This window comes from Myotis brandtii, unplaced genomic scaffold (assembly GCF_000412655.1).
Source record: "Myotis brandtii unplaced genomic scaffold, ASM41265v1 scaffold504, whole genome shotgun sequence".
Taxonomy (NCBI): domain Eukaryota; kingdom Metazoa; phylum Chordata; class Mammalia; order Chiroptera; family Vespertilionidae; genus Myotis; species Myotis brandtii.
Window position 1 is genome coordinate 1,973,435 of NW_005369217.1, and position 18,683 is coordinate 1,992,117.

General features: G+C 42.7%; 1 protein-coding gene across 1 annotated transcript in view; it reads left to right on the forward strand.

Moving 5' to 3' along the window:
- Window positions 1–1,200: 1,200 nt before the first annotated feature.
- The window catches only part of DYRK4 (dual-specificity tyrosine-(Y)-phosphorylation regulated kinase 4), a 32,505-nt gene continuing 15,022 nt past the window's right edge, over window positions 1,201–18,683 (forward strand). Inside the window, exons 1-8 of the mRNA XM_005877014.2 lie at window positions 1,201–1,225; window positions 2,074–2,190; window positions 3,073–3,211; window positions 5,211–5,374; window positions 8,103–8,239; window positions 8,529–8,669; window positions 11,453–11,591; window positions 15,768–15,849. Of these exons, the coding sequence (XP_005877076.2) occupies window positions 1,205–1,225; window positions 2,074–2,190; window positions 3,073–3,211; window positions 5,211–5,374; window positions 8,103–8,239; window positions 8,529–8,669; window positions 11,453–11,591; window positions 15,768–15,849 (940 nt within the window). The 5' untranslated portion in view covers window positions 1,201–1,204. The remainder of the gene's footprint in view (window positions 1,226–2,073; window positions 2,191–3,072; window positions 3,212–5,210; window positions 5,375–8,102; window positions 8,240–8,528; window positions 8,670–11,452; window positions 11,592–15,767; window positions 15,850–18,683) is intronic.

Here is an 18,683-nt window from a genome sequence, read left to right on the forward strand (position 1 = left end):
TCCTGTATATAGTACACATTAGCTAATGAAATGAGTTTGGTCTGAGGCCATGGCCCATGCTCTATGCAGTCCCCTCTCCCTCTCATAACTCTATTCCAGAAGATCGAGATAGACTATATTAAATAGTCCACACCATTACAGCTCTGTGGAGGGCTTAGCTGTGATAGGTGATATTAAGTTGAAGTATTGTACCCTGTGCCTATTTCAATGCAGCCAGTGTACTAAGTTTTACAGGTGTGAGTCTGGTACCAGCTGTGCCTCAACTTTGGATAAATTTCATTCAATTTGTAAGAGAGGGCTGGAAGGAGACCCCTGGGTTCTGCTTCAAAGAACAGGACCTAGATTCAAACTGCAGGCTGTTTTTGCTGAACTTTAGTCATTTCTCAGTGCTACCTTCATGATTTTTGCCATATCTATATAGTACTCACATTGTTGTTTTTTAACTTAAATTTTAGTCCTATTCTAAATAATAACCACAAAATTACAGGTTTAATGTGTTAGTTATAGTTTTTCAAATAAATGTTAAAATAAATGAATAACTCTTAGATAACTGTTATCTGTGTACTATTCACAATTATGCCACATGCTTCATTGTGTGCTTACCAACCTTTAGGACACACTGCTGTTTTCATCTCCTCTCTCCACCTCTTTTTAGATGTGAAATCTCTTCTGATAAGGTCACTGGTGTTCTGGCTGGGTACCTAATACTCTAGTCACTAGAGTCTAGGTTTCCCTTCAAAGCCACTCTGAGGGTGAAAACATTCCTGGGCAAGACTATGGGCATTTTCTCCTCTTTAGCAAGAAAACATCAGCTTTTATCTCTTCCCATGTCCTGAGGTTCTAGTTACAATTTTATTTGATAAAAGGGTTATGTGAATTTTTAAAAAATGTGTGCAAACCATAGGACAGGTTAATCCAGGATAAATAATGCTAGAAAGATCATTTGTCTGAGTATTCACTCACTCAGTCCTTTAGACATTCATTCAGCACTTTTTTGAGCCCCTCTTAGCCCATCCTAGCTTTGAGGTCAGGATAGCTGGCGTAAAATGTATCTTGTTTATTGTAATGAAGCAAAATAAATGTCTGAGTGGCTTAAGATGAAACCATGTGAAGCATTATTCCAATTCTCTTCCACTTGATCCAGATTGAGTGTAACCGTTGTTTTCAAAATGAGAAGATACCTTCTAAGATCACGAACCAGAGAATGACCCGATTATTGCATAAGGTAGGAAGTGATGCTTAATATCTTTTCTCTAGGAGAGGATGAGGGCAGGTACTTTGTAACAGGCATTTTTGTTCAACTCAGCACAACATGATGAGTACATTCTTTCCAAATCACCATGCCCCATCTCCACACGATGTTAACTGTTCTATTAATTGGTAGTCAAACTACCTCTTTCCTAATCAATCAGTCACTCAATCAATGCAGGGTGGGGGAGGAATCCAAGTGAGTATGTCAAGTCAATAACGTAGAGTAAGTGGGAACTATGTTGTACCAAGGAAAATTTGCAGGAAGAACTTTCCCATGTTAAGGTTGTAAGATATTGTAGTGATGATAATAATGGCTAATACTTATGGACTGTCCTGCATAGATTGCCTTATTTACCTCCCAGAAAGTATGAGGTAGGTCCCATTGTTGTCCCCATGGTAGTGATGAGATAATTGCAGCTTAGATAGAGTATGATCTGTTTACAGGGATTCAAACCCAGAGGCCATCTGCTTGATCACTCTGATTTTCTCTCCAAGAACTTTAAAAATGAATCTCAGAGAGAAGGAGGGGGATGGGAAGAGATTAACCAAAGAACTTATATGCATTACCCATGGACACAGACAATAGGTGCAGTAGGCCTGGGGGTGGCAGGTGCAGGGTGGAGGTGGTCAAAGGGGTAAATGAAAGGGACATCTTCAATACTTTCAACAATAAAGATAAATTAAAATTAATTAATTAATTAATTAAGGCCTAGATTTGGTTCAGGCTCATCCTTGCTGTGGGGAGGATGCTGGGAGAAATGACTCCCAGAGACTTTTTCTTGCTTGAGGCTTCTGTAACTTTTCCACTTTCTCCTTCTATAGGATACAAACACCAGCATTACTTCACTCCCTTTTGTGGATACCAAGGGGAATAAAAACATGGTTAACTTCCCACACATCAGCCACAACATCATGCTGAATCCACCTCTGCTGTATACGGTGAGTGCTGGGTGGTGGGCATGATCTGAGCAGGAGGTGATGACTTGATTTCAGTTCAGAACCAATGTTTAGAAAGGCCCAGGAAGGTGGGAAAAGCCCAAGGCAGTCGAGGAGTCCGGTTTTAGTCCTGTTTTCACTCTTTACAATGAATGTAATTTTCAGCAAATACTGTTAAGTCATTGACTTTTTTTTTTAATCTACAAAATGAGCTCTTCTAGGGTTGTCATGAGGATTCACTGAGGAAAGGAAAATGAAGTGTCTGGTGTACAAAAAAATTTTTTGCCTCCATTGTTTCCTCCCTTTTTTGAGATAGGACCAAATGAGATAATGTAAGAAAGTGCCAAGTTAAAGGGTGTTATACACTCATAAGTATAGTGTTTGTGTCCTGGGACAAGTCACTTTATCTGGTTAGGAATTGTCCTTCTCAAGCAGCAGTAAAATACTGTTCCATACATATCCTCCTGCAGTAGAGGTCACTGGAGCTGTTAAGTGCATACTGTTAACTGCATAATGTACATGGATCTCACAAAGATGAGTCAGACAGATACAGTGGGGCCTTGACTTACGAGTGTCCCGACTAACGAGTTTTTTGAGATACCAGCTGTCTCTCAGCGGATTTTTTGCATTGAGTTGATAGAGTAATTTGAGTTAACGAGCTCCTTACTGAGCTCGGTCTCGGAACGAATTAAACTCGTAAGACAAGGCCCCACTGTACTCTCTTTGAGGGAAAGACTGAGAAAGCCTATTGTCTCATCGTTACCATTTCTCCCTGGAGATGAAGGAGTAGAGCCTGTCTGGATATAGGTGTTCTTGGTCAGGTGAATAGTTTAGGACACCCAGGAGAAGCTTAAGGAGTTTATCACAAGTTCTTTCCAAGAACAGGAGAATCAAAATCAGAATCAGATGCTGGCCTCTGAAGACAGGGCTTCAGAAATGCCTTCCCTTTCAAGCGCCAACCCCCAAGATCCCAAGTCCAAGGAGAAGCCACGAAGGAAGCAGAAGGTGCCTCTGACAGCGACAGGTATGCCTTCAGGGCAGTAGCAGGGTATGGTGGGGTGGTTATCCATGGTCAGGTGTGAAGAGCTGAGCTGAGCTGGAGAAGGCTAAGCTGCTAGGTATTGGATTAGTCAATTAAGGCAACAAACCAAAAGAAAGTAACAGTCAAACCTTTTGTAAGCAGGATGCTAAATAGGAGAAAACACTGACCCCCTCTGTTCCTCCTCTTCTCCCCTCCCCCCCGCCATGGACTGGCACCAGGTCAGGGTCTCAGGTACCAGCAGAGTCAGAGGCACTAGCCCACTGCCTGGAGAGCCTGACTAGGCTCCTGTCCTTTTATAGAGGAGAGGGGGAAGAGGAGTGCTAGAAGCGGAAAAGTACTGAGTACTGAGTCAGAGTGGGGAAAAATGTCTTGAAGTTTGTCCCATCTTCTTGATAAAGAGATCTTGGCAGAAGTACCTGCAGAGGCCTCTGAATGGAGGCTCCTGGGTTAGGTATATATAAGTGCATTGCCAGCAAGGGACCCTGAGTCCTTGACTTAAACTCTTCCCAGATGTTAATGCATTTGGCTGTGCACCAAGGCTGGTGTGGGGGAGGGCAGCTTCCCCATGACATCTGCCAGGTAAAGCCTTCATAATTGCCTATGGCAGTGGTTCTCAACCTTCCTAATGCCGCGACCCTTTAATACAGTTCCTCATGTTGTGGTGACCTCCAACCATAAAATTATTTTCGTTACTACTTCATAACTGTAATTTTGCTACTGTATGAATCGTAATGTAAATATCTGATATGCAAGATGTATTTTCATTGTTACAAATTGAACATAATTAAAGCATAGTGATTAATCACAAAAACAATATGTAATTATATATGTGTTTTCCGATGGTCTTAGGCGACCCCTGTGAAAGGGTCGTTTGACCCCCAAAGGGGTCGCGACCCACAGGTTGAGAACCACTGGCCTATGGTCAGGCCTGAAAGCTTACACATTGGTTTTTGGCCAGGAGCTGACTCCTCACAAGGTTCAGAACTGGCCTATGGTCAGGCCTGAAAGTTTACACATCGGTTTTTGGCCAGGAGCTGACTCCTCACAAGGTTCAGAGATTCATAACCTATTAAGGTTCAAAGGAAGAAAACCCAAATCCACTGAGCATCTATCATGTCCCAACACTATCTGATGCTCAGAGCTGTTCTCCCACATCTTTGAAATTGGTTGTGCTGCTGCTTCTAAAAAGCTCAGGAATAGCCCTGGAGGAGATATTCTAGTTCTGAACTAGTTTTGCCTTTGAAGAACTGCGATGTGTCTTCCTGCTCTTTCAGGCCTCAGTTCTTCTGGGCCAGGAACATGCCTTAGTCAACTTACACTGTATATATGGAGACATACACAGGTCTTGTCCCCCATAAGTCTTTTTTATTCCCCCCCAATAATTCCTTCGCCAACTCTTCAGCAGTTTGTTAAATAACACCGTGCCCCTTCTTCTCCCCCATCCTGGTTTCCCTCCTCTCAGCACTCTCCAGTTTATCTACATCTCTCTTAAAGTTTGAATCCCACCCCACCCACCCCCAGACCAAACACAAGACCCTGATGTGATTGGGCCAGGGTAGGGTAGAGAAGAGCTAACACATGTTCCTTCCTTATAGTCTGAGGGACTCACTGGCTCAGCTAGCAATACCTCCTGGGCTTTGAAAGTCATATTTATGTTACCTGCTTGACCCCTGAAGACATCATAGCTTTTAGATCCTCTCAGGATAAACTATTTGTGCAGCCCAATACCAAATTAACTTGGGCTGAATGCTCCCTTTCACTTCCTTTGTGTTTTTCTCCTGGGTTGTTGAAAACAGTACACCTTGACCTGTATCCGTGTTATAGTTCAACCCTGTGAGACTCAAGATGCATAGTCCTTAGTAAGCCTCCTAGGTGCGGAAAGGGCTTCACTGGCCACAAACTGGAAGAGCTGCCATCGTCTCCAACCTTGGGCAGATCCCTGGGTGCCTCACTGAACTGACAACCACAGTTTTTCACACAGAGGCCCTAAGGTGTTTTAGGAACGAACTGTCTTCTTATGAGCAAAGTGAAATCCTGGGCTACACAGAGCTGTGGTTCCTGGGGCTCAAAGCCAAGAAGCTCCACGTGGATCCTGAGAAATTCAGCAAGACGAGTTTTGATGATGAACATGGCTCCTATATGAAGGTGATGGGGGAGTAGGTCATAGAAACTGCAGGGGTTTGGGACTTGGGGACAAAAAGGCTTAGAAAGGGAAAAAAGTGTGGGGTATTTTATAGCCTTTGGTGCTGATGTATCTGGGACTAGGCATCCTGAAGTATTCTAGTAGGTGCTAAACCAAAGAAATGCCATTTTTATAAATGGGAAAACATGCAATTAAGACACAAACTACTCTAGTAACAGAATATAATTTTCTCTAAGAGTATTTGGGTTAACAGTTTCCTGGGTGAACTCCCACAGGCTCTTCTCACAGCCCTGGACCCACTGGTAAAAGACTGAGTATGGAATAAGATGCGGTCTCCCCAACATTCCCTTTTTGTCCCCACACCAGCCCATACATGGGCCTTTTTTCTATTTTATAATAAATGTCATTTCTCCTACAGACAAAAAATAAAAATAAAGAAAAAAAAGCTTTTGCCACTATAGTCCCTGGTGCATAGAGTCCCTGGTGATTGACTTCCTTCAGTTTTCTGTCTGTATCTCTGTGGCTTCCCAGGACAGGGCCTCTCCCCAGCCTCAGGTGAAATCTGGGCAATGGAAAGTATCCCTATTGCTTCAGGAAGTGATTCCCACTTCTGAGGATGTCCAAATAAGTGATGCTTGTTCCACTAGGCTGGTGGGCTTGTGGGAATTTCCTTCTCTGGACACTCTTCATTACTTGATTAGGTTTAGGAGGATTGGCCTTCGATGACTTCACAGAGAGGCAGATTGTTTTAATAACACTTAGGGTTGTGTTTCTCTTAGCTTTACTATGCACACAAATCACCTGAGGATCTTATTAAAATTTTGAATTCTTATCCAACAGGTCTGGGGTGGGACCTGAAATTTTTGCCTATATATATTGATTTCAGTGAGGAAAGGAGAGGGAGAGAGAGATAGAAACATCAATGATGAGAGAGAATCATTGATCAGCTGCCTCCTGCATGTCCCCTACTGGGAATCAAGCCCACAACCCAGGCATGTGCCCTTGACCAGAATCGAACCCAGGACCTTTCGGTTTGCAGGCTGACGCTCTATCCACTGAGCCAAACCAACTAGGGCTGATTTTTGCCTTTCTAAAAAGCTTCCAGGTGATGCTGATGCTTCTGGTCTTCAGACCACACTTTGAGAAGAAGGATTTAGAATTTCTGGCACACATCCTCTATCTAGAGCCCTAGTTCTCAACATTTTTAGGTCAAGAATCCCTTTAGGAATCTGATAAAAGCTATAAATCCTTACATCAGAAAAGGCACCCTGCACAGACACAAAATTTCGGTGGGGGTGGGGGGATAGTTAATGGGTCCTTGGTTAAGAATCTTTAATACAAACCTTACCACCATTTCAGACAAACTTTCCCACATTCTCCCTTCCCTCCTCTTCCCTCTCCCCCTCATCTGGGCCTAGAGTCTCTGAGAAATTCCCCAGGGATTTCAGCACTACCTTTTAATTCACTGGAATTCAGTTCCTCAATCTCAAGTCTTCGAGAGCTATGTTTTGGTTGGGGGGAGAGTGATATGTGTGCTTTCTGTATGCTTGGAATCTCCATCTTTGTTGCATTCTAGTATATGCACAAATATACAATGTACATAGCAAATTTCCAAACAAGCAACACAACCTCATTCTCACATTTATTCTGTCAGCAAATATTAATTGAGAACCTATCATATACTTGGGCATCTGCTAGACTCTGGAAATACTTAGGAAACTATAAAAAATGAGTATGGCCTGATACTTTGCCTCAATCAATGTCCAAGTGTGAGTGAATACTTATGATCCTCCAAACTGGTGGCATGTAGAAGATACGTACAAATGCCAGGGAACCACATATATCTTTACATCAACATGTGCAGAACCTTTACAAGTAGAGCAATCTATTTCCACATATCACTGAAGTTGTGCATGTGCATGGTCTTGATTCCTCCTATGAGAACAGATCCCCCCACACACAATCACAAATACATTCTGAGGACTTGTACACGAACACTTTTCCTTCACCTCTCCCAAATTCATGAGTGTAACACTAGGAATCACAGATTCTCAGAGCTGTAAGGTCTTAGAGATCATCTTATCTAGAACCTTCAGTTTCAGATGAAGGCACTGCAGCTTAGAGTGGGTATGTGGCTTGTCTGAAGACACCCAGAAAGTTTTTTTTTAATGTATAATTTTCTGTTGCTTTGACTAAACAGTTGCTTTGTAGTTTCCACCACATGGAGGGGCATGGATGATTCTGGCTCTTGGAAATGATTTCGCTTTATAGTTAAGAAAGGTCCAAGTTACATAACTCGGTAACTTGCTAACTCCAAGGTAGAATAAATCTGGATATGTCAAGAGGAGAACTAGGTCTGGCCAGAAAGACACAGAGCAGACACAAAGCCTTCTCTCATTGATGGAGACACATCAGGGGTCAGAAACAGAACTTCCCCCAAACGGAAGCTGCTCTTCCCCAAACAACACCCAATGTTCCTTGCATTACCTGACATGGATAGAGCCTGTGGGACTTTTCCTGGTATCACCTGGGTAGCGTGGGATCAAGACAACAACCTAACCATTGCAGTAGCAATGAGATGAGGGTGGGAGTTGCACTAGTGCCCAGTGTGGTTCAGAAAGTTCCTGCCAGGAGTCAGCCATGAGCTGAGAATGGGTATCCAGGGGCCTCAGTGTCAGGGAACCTCAGAGTCTATGGCTCTGCTCCTCACCCTTTGCCTGGCTTCTGTAGGTCCTGCATGACCACATTGCCTACCGCTACGAGGTTCTGGAGATGATTGGGAAAGGGTCATTTGGACAGGTGGCCAAGTGCTTGGATCACAAAAACAATGAGTTGGTGGCTTTGAAAATCATCAGGAACAAGAAGAGGTGGGGTGGATAGTAGCATAGGCTATAGAGGAGGGACTGCATGATTCTGGCCCCTCCATAATGCCAACCCTTCCCAACCCTGCCCCTTCCTCTGATCTTTTCTTTCTTTTTTGCCTATCTGATTCCATGGTGGGTGAAGGGGAATGCAAGGTATGGAGAGTTTAGTGCTTTCTGCCTTGCCAGGGTCAAGGGAAGGAGCTGAGGAAATGGGCTACTGCTGCAGCATGATATGACACCATGTCTCCTGTCTCCATTTCTCATCCTCCCTGCCCCTCCCCAACCACTTCAGATTTCACCACCAGGCCCTGGTGGAGCTGAAGATCCTGGACACTCTCAGAAGGAAGGACAAGGACAACACCTACAATGTGGTGCACATGAAGGACTTTTTCTACTTCCGCAACCACCTCTGCATCACCTTCGAACTCCTGGGGTCAGCTGCCTTTTCTTTTTAATTCATTTACTTTCAAAAAGTGGCTTAAGGTGACAGAAGAGAAACTTTGAGGTCAGACACTAGATTTTTCTGGATGTAAACATTTAATGACTAGAATGGACATATAGAGAAAGCCTAGGAGCGAGGAGACTGAGCCAAAAGCTGCCAATCTCACCCCATCCCTTCATCATGCCTGTCACCTGGGAGCATACACAGGCTGTGCCACCAGGTGCTGGGTGCTGGACTGGGTGACATAACCAAAACAAGGCTTCTGCCCTCAAGAGTGAAACTGAAATATGTTGAAAAGGACTTTTTTTTTTGCTACCATTTCCCTATTTACTGGCTTTACCACCCTGTGATGCAGAGGTTGAAACTCAGAAAAGCAGGCAAACTGGCTGCTTAGAGTGGGGAAAGAGCTTTTTTTTATGCGCAAATAAGGACAGGAGCAGATTTTTTTGATAAGAGAGCAGAATCTGACTAAAATAGATTGGCATCACCTGGTTGAATATTGGAGCTGACGGAGTGTTCTAATTGGAAGGACATGCTAATTTGATTACTTTTCTCTCTGAGAAGACCATCTGATAAAATTTAAATAAAACCAGAGACCTAGAATGTATTTAGCAAAGGAGAATAGTTAGAGGTGACCTCTCAGAAGCCCAGTATTATCAGCTTTACTGAGCTGGTAGCTTGGTGTTCCCATGACACCATTGCTGAAATTCTAGAAACTGGCTAAATTTGAATCAGGAGTGAAGTTGACACTCTCCTCACCTTCTCTGATGATTACAAAATGTCCACTTTCCACAAGCGAATTCTCTTCCTGTGACAACATGGACAACCCAGGCTGCCTGATTTGGCCATTAAGCAAGTGCCCAGTTAGCATGTCATTGTATTGAAAGTGCTCTGAGAAGTCAGGAGGAGCAGTGTATGTGGGGGAAAGCCAAAGCCCAGAGAGGTTGCAGAGTTGCCCAGGTCACAGAGCTGCTTAAGATGAGGCCACTATGCCCATCAAAAATGAATGGCTTCCTAAATACAGGCAGAATTAGATAAAGTTTAGAGATAGAAGATTAGGAGAAATCAGAAAGAGGCCAATGCAGAGTCACTTCTGAGCTATGTCCTATCCCTCCTCTCTCCATCTTACAGTTTGTACAGAAGTCATAACCTGGTAACCCACAAATATGTTTTTCTTGTTAAAATGCTTTGCATTAGTTTCCAACATTTGTAAGTCAGCAGATTTCATGTAATATGGTTGGTTTTTATATAATCCTAGAGGCATGAAATTTGTGCACAGGGTGGGCGGGGGACCCTCAGCCCAGTCTGCACCCTCTCCAATCCGGGACCCCTTGGGGGGATCAGGCCTAAACCAGCAGGTGGACATCCCTCTCACAATCCGGGACTGCTAGCGCCTAACTGCTCACCTGCTTGTCTGCCTGATTGCCCCTAACTACCTCTGCCTGCCTGCCTTTTGGGGGCATCGGGCCTAAACCAGCAGTTTGACATCCCTGTCACAATCCGGGACTACTGGCTCCTAACCACTCACCTGCCTGTCTGCCTGATTGCCCCTAACTACCTCCGCCTGCCTGCCTGATCACCCCTAATCCTGCTGCCTGCCTGCCTGATTGCCCCTAACTGCCTCTGCCTGCCTGCCTGATCACGCCTAACTGCTCTCCCCTGCTGGCCTGATCACCCCTAACCACTCTCCCCTGCTGGCCTGATCACGCCTAACTGTTCTGCCTGCCTGCCAGATTACCCCTAACTGCCTCTGCCTTGGCCCCGCCACTGTGGCTTTGTCCAGAAGGACATCCAGAAGGACATGCAGAAGATGTCTGGTCTATCTGGTCTAATTAGCATATTACCCTTTTATTAGTATAGATTGCAGACTTCTGCTTGTCTAGAAAGTTTAGGAAAATCTGATAAGAATTAGATCTTATTCCTGCAAAGTGATGGATGGAACCAAGTGGTCAGGTTTGGTATAGATAGGGTAGGGTGTCTCTGTTTTACTCCAGCCCCCATCTGTCCACATTCTTGCTCCCTTACCTGTCAGGAACCTGACATCTTTCTTTTTTGTTTTTTTATTTTTAAATAATTTTTTACAATTGACTTTTTAGAGAGAGGAATGGGGAGAGAGAGAGAGAGAGGGAGAGAGAGAGAGAGAGAGAGAGAGAGAGAGAGAGAGAAACATCAATGTGAGAGCAAAACATCTATTGGCTAGAGAGAGAGAGAGAAACGTCAATGTGAGAGCAAAACATCTATTGGCTGCCTTCTGCAAGCCCCGCTACCAGGGATGGAGCTCACAACCCAGGCATGCACCCTGACTAGAAATCAAACCCAGAAACCTTTCGGTGCTCGAGACGACACTCAAACAACTGAGCCACACCATCCAGGCCAAACCTGACATCTTTACGTAGTCTTTTTAGGCTTGGGCAGAAGTGGCTGCTGGGTTGAGTAACTGGTGGACTTCGTGGATTCTTCTCAAGGGCCCGAAGAACTATGAATATTTTAGAAGTTTGGTCCAATGTCTTAACACCCACAACATAACAAAGTTATTTAATGACCTTCTCATGTAAGAAATGAGGGCACATCTGAGAGGCCAGCACAATTGAGTGGCACCTTGGAGTCCCCAGGAATCAATGGAAAAGTTGAGTTTATAGGACACAAAAGCCCTGCCTCCTAGTCTGACACTTGCCTATTACCAGAGGGAAACCAGGTAGTATGGGATTGTTTGCTGGTTCAAACTTAGAATTACACTTTTTACACTGATGCACATTACTTTCTCTCTTTCCCAGAATCAACTTGTATGAGTTAATGAAGAATAATAGCTTTCAAGGCTTCAGTCTGTCAGTAGTTCGGCGCTTCACCCTCTCTGTTTTGAAGTGTTTACAAATGCTTTATCTAGAGAAGATCATTCACTGTGATCTCAAGCCTGTGAGTACAATTTCTATCCTGCCAGGGTAGCTGGTTCCTACCCTCAGAAACTGTCCCATTCTCTTCCCAAGCGATAACTAGACAGCATCATGGCCAGAGCTCTCAGATGGAAGCCAAGTAGTCATAGGTTGTGAAGAGTAAGGGATGGTTTGGAAACAATGAAGGGAGATTGTGTCATTGAGGTAGACAGGAATAGGAAGGTCTAGGGCTTTCCTGTGGAAGGTGTGCAGAAATGTGTCATTCATGGGGCTGGATCTCTACTGTATTAAATCCTCACTATCTCCATTCTACTCTGAATTGTTCCTAGGGTACAGCAAATCTCTGACTACTACTTCTACTCCAAATGGATGTGCCCTTCCCTCATGACCTGCTAGCATTCTATACTTAGCTCTGTTACTTCACTGATTGCTTTCTGTAGGATTTGTTTGCTTATGTGTGCCTGCCACTGAACTGCAAGTTTTCTCAAGGTCAGGAATCATGTCTTCTCACCATTTTATTCTCAGGACCTAACATGGTACCTGACAATAGATATTGCAGTCAATATGTAGGTAAATGTTTGTTAGATGAATTAATGATTGTAAATGTGAGGAATACAGAGAGGTACTTAGAGAAAAGGTATAAAAGTATGAAGATATGAGGCCAGGAGTTAGTTCCCAAATCAACCTGACTCTCACAGATACTTAAATATCCTTTAATTTTTCCTCATTCCTTTCTCCTCACACTCCAAAATGGTTACTTTTTAAAAATGTAATTCATTGGATAATTTGGGATACTTAGACAATTAACGATTGTCTAAATAGAGATGTTCTCTCAGGGCTGCCTGGGTACTTTCTTAGTTTATGGTGCCAGAGGTTTTGGATTAATCCTGCTATTCCATATCTAGAATGGTAAGGGACTGAGTAAACAATTCATTCTTCCAGTATTCATAATAATCAATTCATCTGATATCCAGATTCTTGAAAACACAATTAGTAGTTTAATCTTCCAGGGGATTACTGTCATGCTTGTGGAGGCGAGCCCAGGAGGTCTGCCTCTCTATCCATGACACTACTAGAACTCCTGGTTTCACATTTCCCCCAAAGTCAGCATAAGAATCACAAATTCCAATCAAATCATTGTCTTTTTGTTTGTTTGTTTTAGTCTTCGACCTTCATAGCTGTATGTGATTGGGCACTTAATGGATACATCAGATTCTGTCAGTTATATTTCTAAGGCCTTATGTAAGCAAGGCATAGGACCAGGTGCCTAGGAGATAAAAAAAATAAATGCATAATCTGTATGGGGAAAGGGACAAAATACATGTAAAAGAAATACTGCAACAGTTAACACAAATATTCTTTAGAAAAAGGAGTGGGAACTAAATTTGTACTTTCTTTCTTTCTTTTTTTTTTAAAAAATGAAATCTTTATTGTTCAGATTATTACAGTTGTTCCTCTTTTTTCTCCCCATAGCTCTCCTCCACCCAGTTCCCACCCCACCCTCTGCCCTTACCCCCCCTACTGAATTCATAACGAGGTTACTTGGGTTCTAGTCTGGCCTTAGTTGTTAAAATTGCTTGCATGATTTTGCACAAGTGCACAAGGTTCTCTGAGACTAAATTTCCACCTCTATAAAATGAGAAGGTTGGATTTAAAGCCACCAGATCTCGCCCAGAAGCCTGCCACAGAAACACTGTGGTGCATGGGCCCTGATCCCCTCTGCTGGGCCTCAGGGATAAGTTTGGCTACAGACATAAAAAAAGAGAGAGGAATGGGGGGGAGGAGAGAGAGAGAGAGAGAGAGAGAGAGAGAGAGAGAGAGAGAAACGTCAATGTGAGAGCAAAACATCTATTGGCTGCCTCTGCAAGCCCCGCTACCAGGGATGGAGCTCACAACCCAGGCATGCACCCTGACTAGAAATCAAACCCAGAAACCTTTCGGTGCTCGAGACGACACTCAAACAACTGAGCCACACCATCCAGGCCAAACCTGACATCTTTACGTAGTCTTTTTAGGCTTGGGCAGAAGTGGCTGCTGGGTTGAGTAACTGGTGGACTTCGTGGATTCTTCTCAAGGGCCCGAAGAACTATGAATATTTTAGAAGTTTGGTCCAATGTCTTAACACCCACAACATAACAAAGTTATTTAATGACCTTCTCATGTAAGAAATGAGGGCACATCTGAGAGGCCAGCACAATTGAGTGGCACCCTGGAGTCCCCATGAATCAATGGAAAAGTTGAGTTTATAGGACACAAAAGCCCTGCCTCCTGGTCTGACACTTGCCTATTACCAGAGGGAAACCAGGTAGTATGGGATTGTTTGCTGGTTCAAACTTAGAATTACACTTTTTACACTGATGCACATTACTTTCTCTCTTTCCCAGAATCAACTTGTATGAGTTAATGAAGAATAATAGCTTTCAAGGCTTCAGTCTGTCAGTAGTTCGGCGCTTCACCCTCTCTGTTTTGAAGTGTTTACAAATGCTTTATCTAGAGAAGATCATTCACTGTGATCTCAAGCCTGTGAGTACAATTTCTATCCTGCCAGGGTAGCTGGTTCCTACCCTCAGAAACTGTCCCATTCTCTTCCCAAGCGATAACTAGACAGCATCATGGCCAGAGCTCTCAGATGGAAGCCAAGTAGTCATAGGTTGTGAAGAGTAAGGGATGGTTTGGAAACAATGAAGGGAGATTGTGTCATTGAGGTAGACAGGAATAGGAAGGTCTAGGGCTTTCCTGTGGAAGGTGTGCAGAAATGTGTCATTCAGGGGGCTGGATCTCTGCTGTATTAAATCCTCACTATCTCCATTCTACTCTGAATTGTTCCTAGGGTACAGCAAATCTCTGACTACTACTTCTACTCCAAATGGATGTGCCCTTCCCTCATGACCTGCTAGCATTCTATACTTAGCTCTGTTACTTCACTGATTGCTTTCTGTAGGATTTGTTTGCTTATGTGTGCCTGCCACTGAACTGCAAGTTTTCTCAAGGTCAGGAATCATGTCTTCTCACCATTTTATTCTCAGGACCCTACATGGTACCTGACAATAGATATTGCAGTCAATATGTAGGTAAATGTTTGTTAGATGAATTAATGATTGTAAATGTGAGGAATACAGAGAGGTACTTAGAGAAAAGGTATAAAAGTATGAAGATATGAGGCCAGGAGCTAGTTCCCAAATCAACCTGACTCTCACAGATACTTAAATATCCTTTAATTTTTCCTCATTCCTTTCTCCTCACACTCCAAAATGGTTACTTTTTAAAAATGTAATTCATTGGATAATTTGGGATACTTAGACAATTAACGATTGTCTAAATAGAGATGTTCTCTCAGGGCTGCCTGGAGGAGCCTCACAATGCCAGTACATTGATTTATTCTCCACACTCAAGTTCCTAATCCTTAGCTTTGCAGCTTCAACAGGTCACAATAACCATGGTCTTTGAGCTTAGGGGACTGACTCTCAACAGGAAATTCACAAGACACCTGGTAGCCAAAATATTTATTTCCTTGAGAAATAGGTCAAGTAAATTGGAATGCATGTGCCCAGTAGGGGAAGTATGCATATAACCAACAGAGTGATGAATGTGGGTTCAAGAATTGGAGTTATTCTTACAAACTTAATGTTTAGTATCAAAGACCTGTGATGCCCTGATGCATCCATGACACCCGCCCCTGCCCCCCCAAGTGGTTTCTGCCAATAAATTGGAAGGCCAGTTCCCTCTAGCTAAGGAGCCTTTTCATTGACCTAGAGACACACAAGAAATTCTCATTCTTTTAAGACTTGCTGACCATACTCTTTTTTGTTTGTTTTAATCTTCTACCTTCATAGCTGTATGTGATTGGGCACTTAATGGATACATCAAATTCTGTCAGTTATATTTCTAAGGCCTTATGTAAGCAAGGCATAGGACCAGGTGCCTAGGAGATAAAAAAAATAAATGCATAATCTATATGGGGAAAGGGACAAAATACATGTAAAAGAAATACTGCAAAGCAGCAAATAAGAGGTATATAACACAAGTCAAATGGGATGTCAAGGTAGGTAAACACATGGGATTTGGAGAAGATGTGGGAGGAGTCTACCATGAAGTAGTCTAATTTTGGACTGGGTCCTGTAGGATGGCAGACATTTAGATCAATAGAAGGCCTAGGACAACATTATTAAAATGTGACATATGTCCTTCTTCTTTTCAGGAAAATATCGTGTTACACCAGAAGGGCCAAGTCTCTATTAAAGTTATTGACTTTGGATCAAGCTGTTATGAGCATGAGAAAGGTAAGCCCCATTCCAGTCTCTTTGTCTGAATTTTCCTATTGAGATTTCTTTCCCTACTGAAACAAGTTCTTCATAACGAGGTTACTTGGGTTCTAGTCTGGCCTTAGTTGTTAAAATTGCTTGCATGATTTTGCACAAGGTTCTTCACTTCTCTGAGACTAAATTTCCACCTCTATAAAATGAGAAGGTTGGATTTAAAGCCACCAGATCTCGCCCAGAAGCCTGCCACAGAAACACTGTGGTGCATGGGCCCTGATCCCCTCTGCTGGGCCTCAGGGATAAGTTTGGCTACAGACATCAAGGAAAAGAAAAAAAAAAGGAAAAAAAATAAAGTATCTCCTGTTATCTCTGTTCAAGGTGAAAAATATGAATTTTGCTACAGTTAAGTGGCTTTACAGATAACTATACAACTGTACCTAAAGAGTGCAGATAAACTAGGAGGTATAGTAGTATTCCACAAGACCCCAGAGAAACTCGTCCCCTGCAACATTATATTCTGTGGATTAGGAATTACCCAAGAGCACTGGGTCCTCAAACTAACTAGATGGGCATCAAAATCACTTGTGGCCTCTGAAAAATTATAGCTTCCAGGGCCTTACCCCCAATGTGCCAAATCTAGTTTTCTGGGGGAGTACCCAAGAGTCTGCACATAGCCATTCTGAAGTTTGGGATTCACTGCCCTAGGCTCCCTAGGCTTTATACTTCTTTCAAGCTAGAATCCAGCAAACAGCCCTGAGAACATTGGCGCAAACTGCTTAACTTGATTTGCTAGTCTCTACTTTGGGCTTTTATCAAGTTTGCTGTTGACAACTAGTACCATTCCACAAAACCAAGATGGTAGCATAGGTAAACACCGGAAATTGCTGCCTCGAAGTACCATTCTACAAAGATTTATTGAGTATCTACAATGTGTCAGTCACTGTCCTGGATACCAGGAACAAAAAAAACCTCTGCTCAGGTTGCTTACAGTCCAATGGAAGACACAGAAAAATAACATGATAGGTGCAGTGATCAGAGATACACACAGGCTGTGCTAAGAGCATACAGAAGAGGCAGCCTTCATGGTGGCAGGGGTGGCAGAAGAAGCCTCCTGAAATTGAAAAAATAACTATTAGAAGGATGTTTTCAAATATTCTGCAGCACCACTTTGAAGACATATGTCCTTTACCTTTTATGGATCCCATAAGAAATTCCAGCTAGAAAACAGTATGCCTCTCACAAAGAACCTGTGTGCTTACTCTTCTCGTCTGGAAAAGCAGTGTAACCTCTCAGTTACCATTCTATTGTGGCTGGCAGAATGCTCAGAAGCAAACTTGTAATTATTTTATCCTTGGTTTCTGATAGTCATATCCCTCTTTAAACATTTCCCTTTATCTTTTGTTTAACTGTGTGACAGTATAGAGTAGAGACACTAGACTTGAACTGCCTGGATTCAAACCCCAGTTCCACCACTTATAGATGAAAAACCTTGACCATTTATTTAATCTCTGTATGCCTAATTTTTCTCATTTTAAAATGGGGGCAATAATAGTACCTCCTTCATAGGGTTGTTGTAAGGATTGAAAGAGTTCATCTGTATAATACACTTGGAATAGTGGCTGGCACATAGTAAGCACTATGCAAGTATCTGTTAAACCCAGTTTTTAACACTACCCTGTATGTATGTTCTTTAGTTGAAAAATGCTTCAAATCCATTTTGGAAGCAGGCAGGATATGAAAGTGATTTTTATTAAATCTTTATTTTGTCTTTAGTCACAAAATTATCATATCCTTACTATAACCAAGACAAACAACAAAGAAGGGATTACAGAATCCCCGCCCTGACCCATGCAGAGAATCACCAATAATAGCACTTGGAAACAATGAAAATGTCCCATTTCTCCAACCTCAGTCTTCCTATAGTATCATCTTCCATACAGCCTCGTCTCCTGCGATTCCACTGAGCTTTCCCATCCACATTTTACATTAAACAACATATGTGCATAATATATTGAATATACATTTTTAAATTGTGCCTTTTGTGTGCTTCTTTTTCAGTTCTCATATGCCTCCTCCTTTGCCAAATCACAATACTTTCAGAAGATGTCTACCCCAAACTAATATGACAGTTTGGAAAGTCAGCTTGATATTAGTCTTACGTTTCCTTTTTTTATTTTTATTTATTTAAAATATATTTTATTGATTTTTCACAGAGAGGAAGGGAAAAGGATAGAGAGTTAGAAACATCGATCAGCTGCCTCCTGCACGCCCCCTACTGGGGGCGTGCCTGCAACCAAGGTACATGCCCTTGACCGGAATCGAACCTGGGACCCTTCAGGCCAACACTCTATCCACTGAGCCAAACCAGTTAGGGCGCGTTTCCTTTTTTTAAAGCTTAGCTGACTAAAATTGATGTCCTAGAACCATGGGGAAATAGAGTTCTTTATCGATAAGGTGAGGATAATAACCTCTATAACAAGGCTGCACTGTAAGATTTGATGAGATTAAATGCAAGGTGTGACTCCTGAGTGCCGCTCGGTTGTACTTCCAGTTTTCTGCAAAGCCCGTAGAGCAAGCATGTCAACTCAAAGGCTAACATGGGCCAAATAAACAAGGTTTAAGTTTATGTGGGCCGCAAAAAAACAAAAGCTTCCATTTTTATAGAAATGTAGGTTTATCTCTTTTTTAAATTTAAATATACTTTATTGTTTTTTTACAGAGAGGAAGGGAGAGGGATAGAGAGTTAGAAACATCGATGAGAGAGAAACATTGATCAGCTGCCTCCTGCACACCCCCTACTGGGGATGTGCCCACAACCAAGGTACATGCCCTTGACCGGAATCGAACCTGGGACC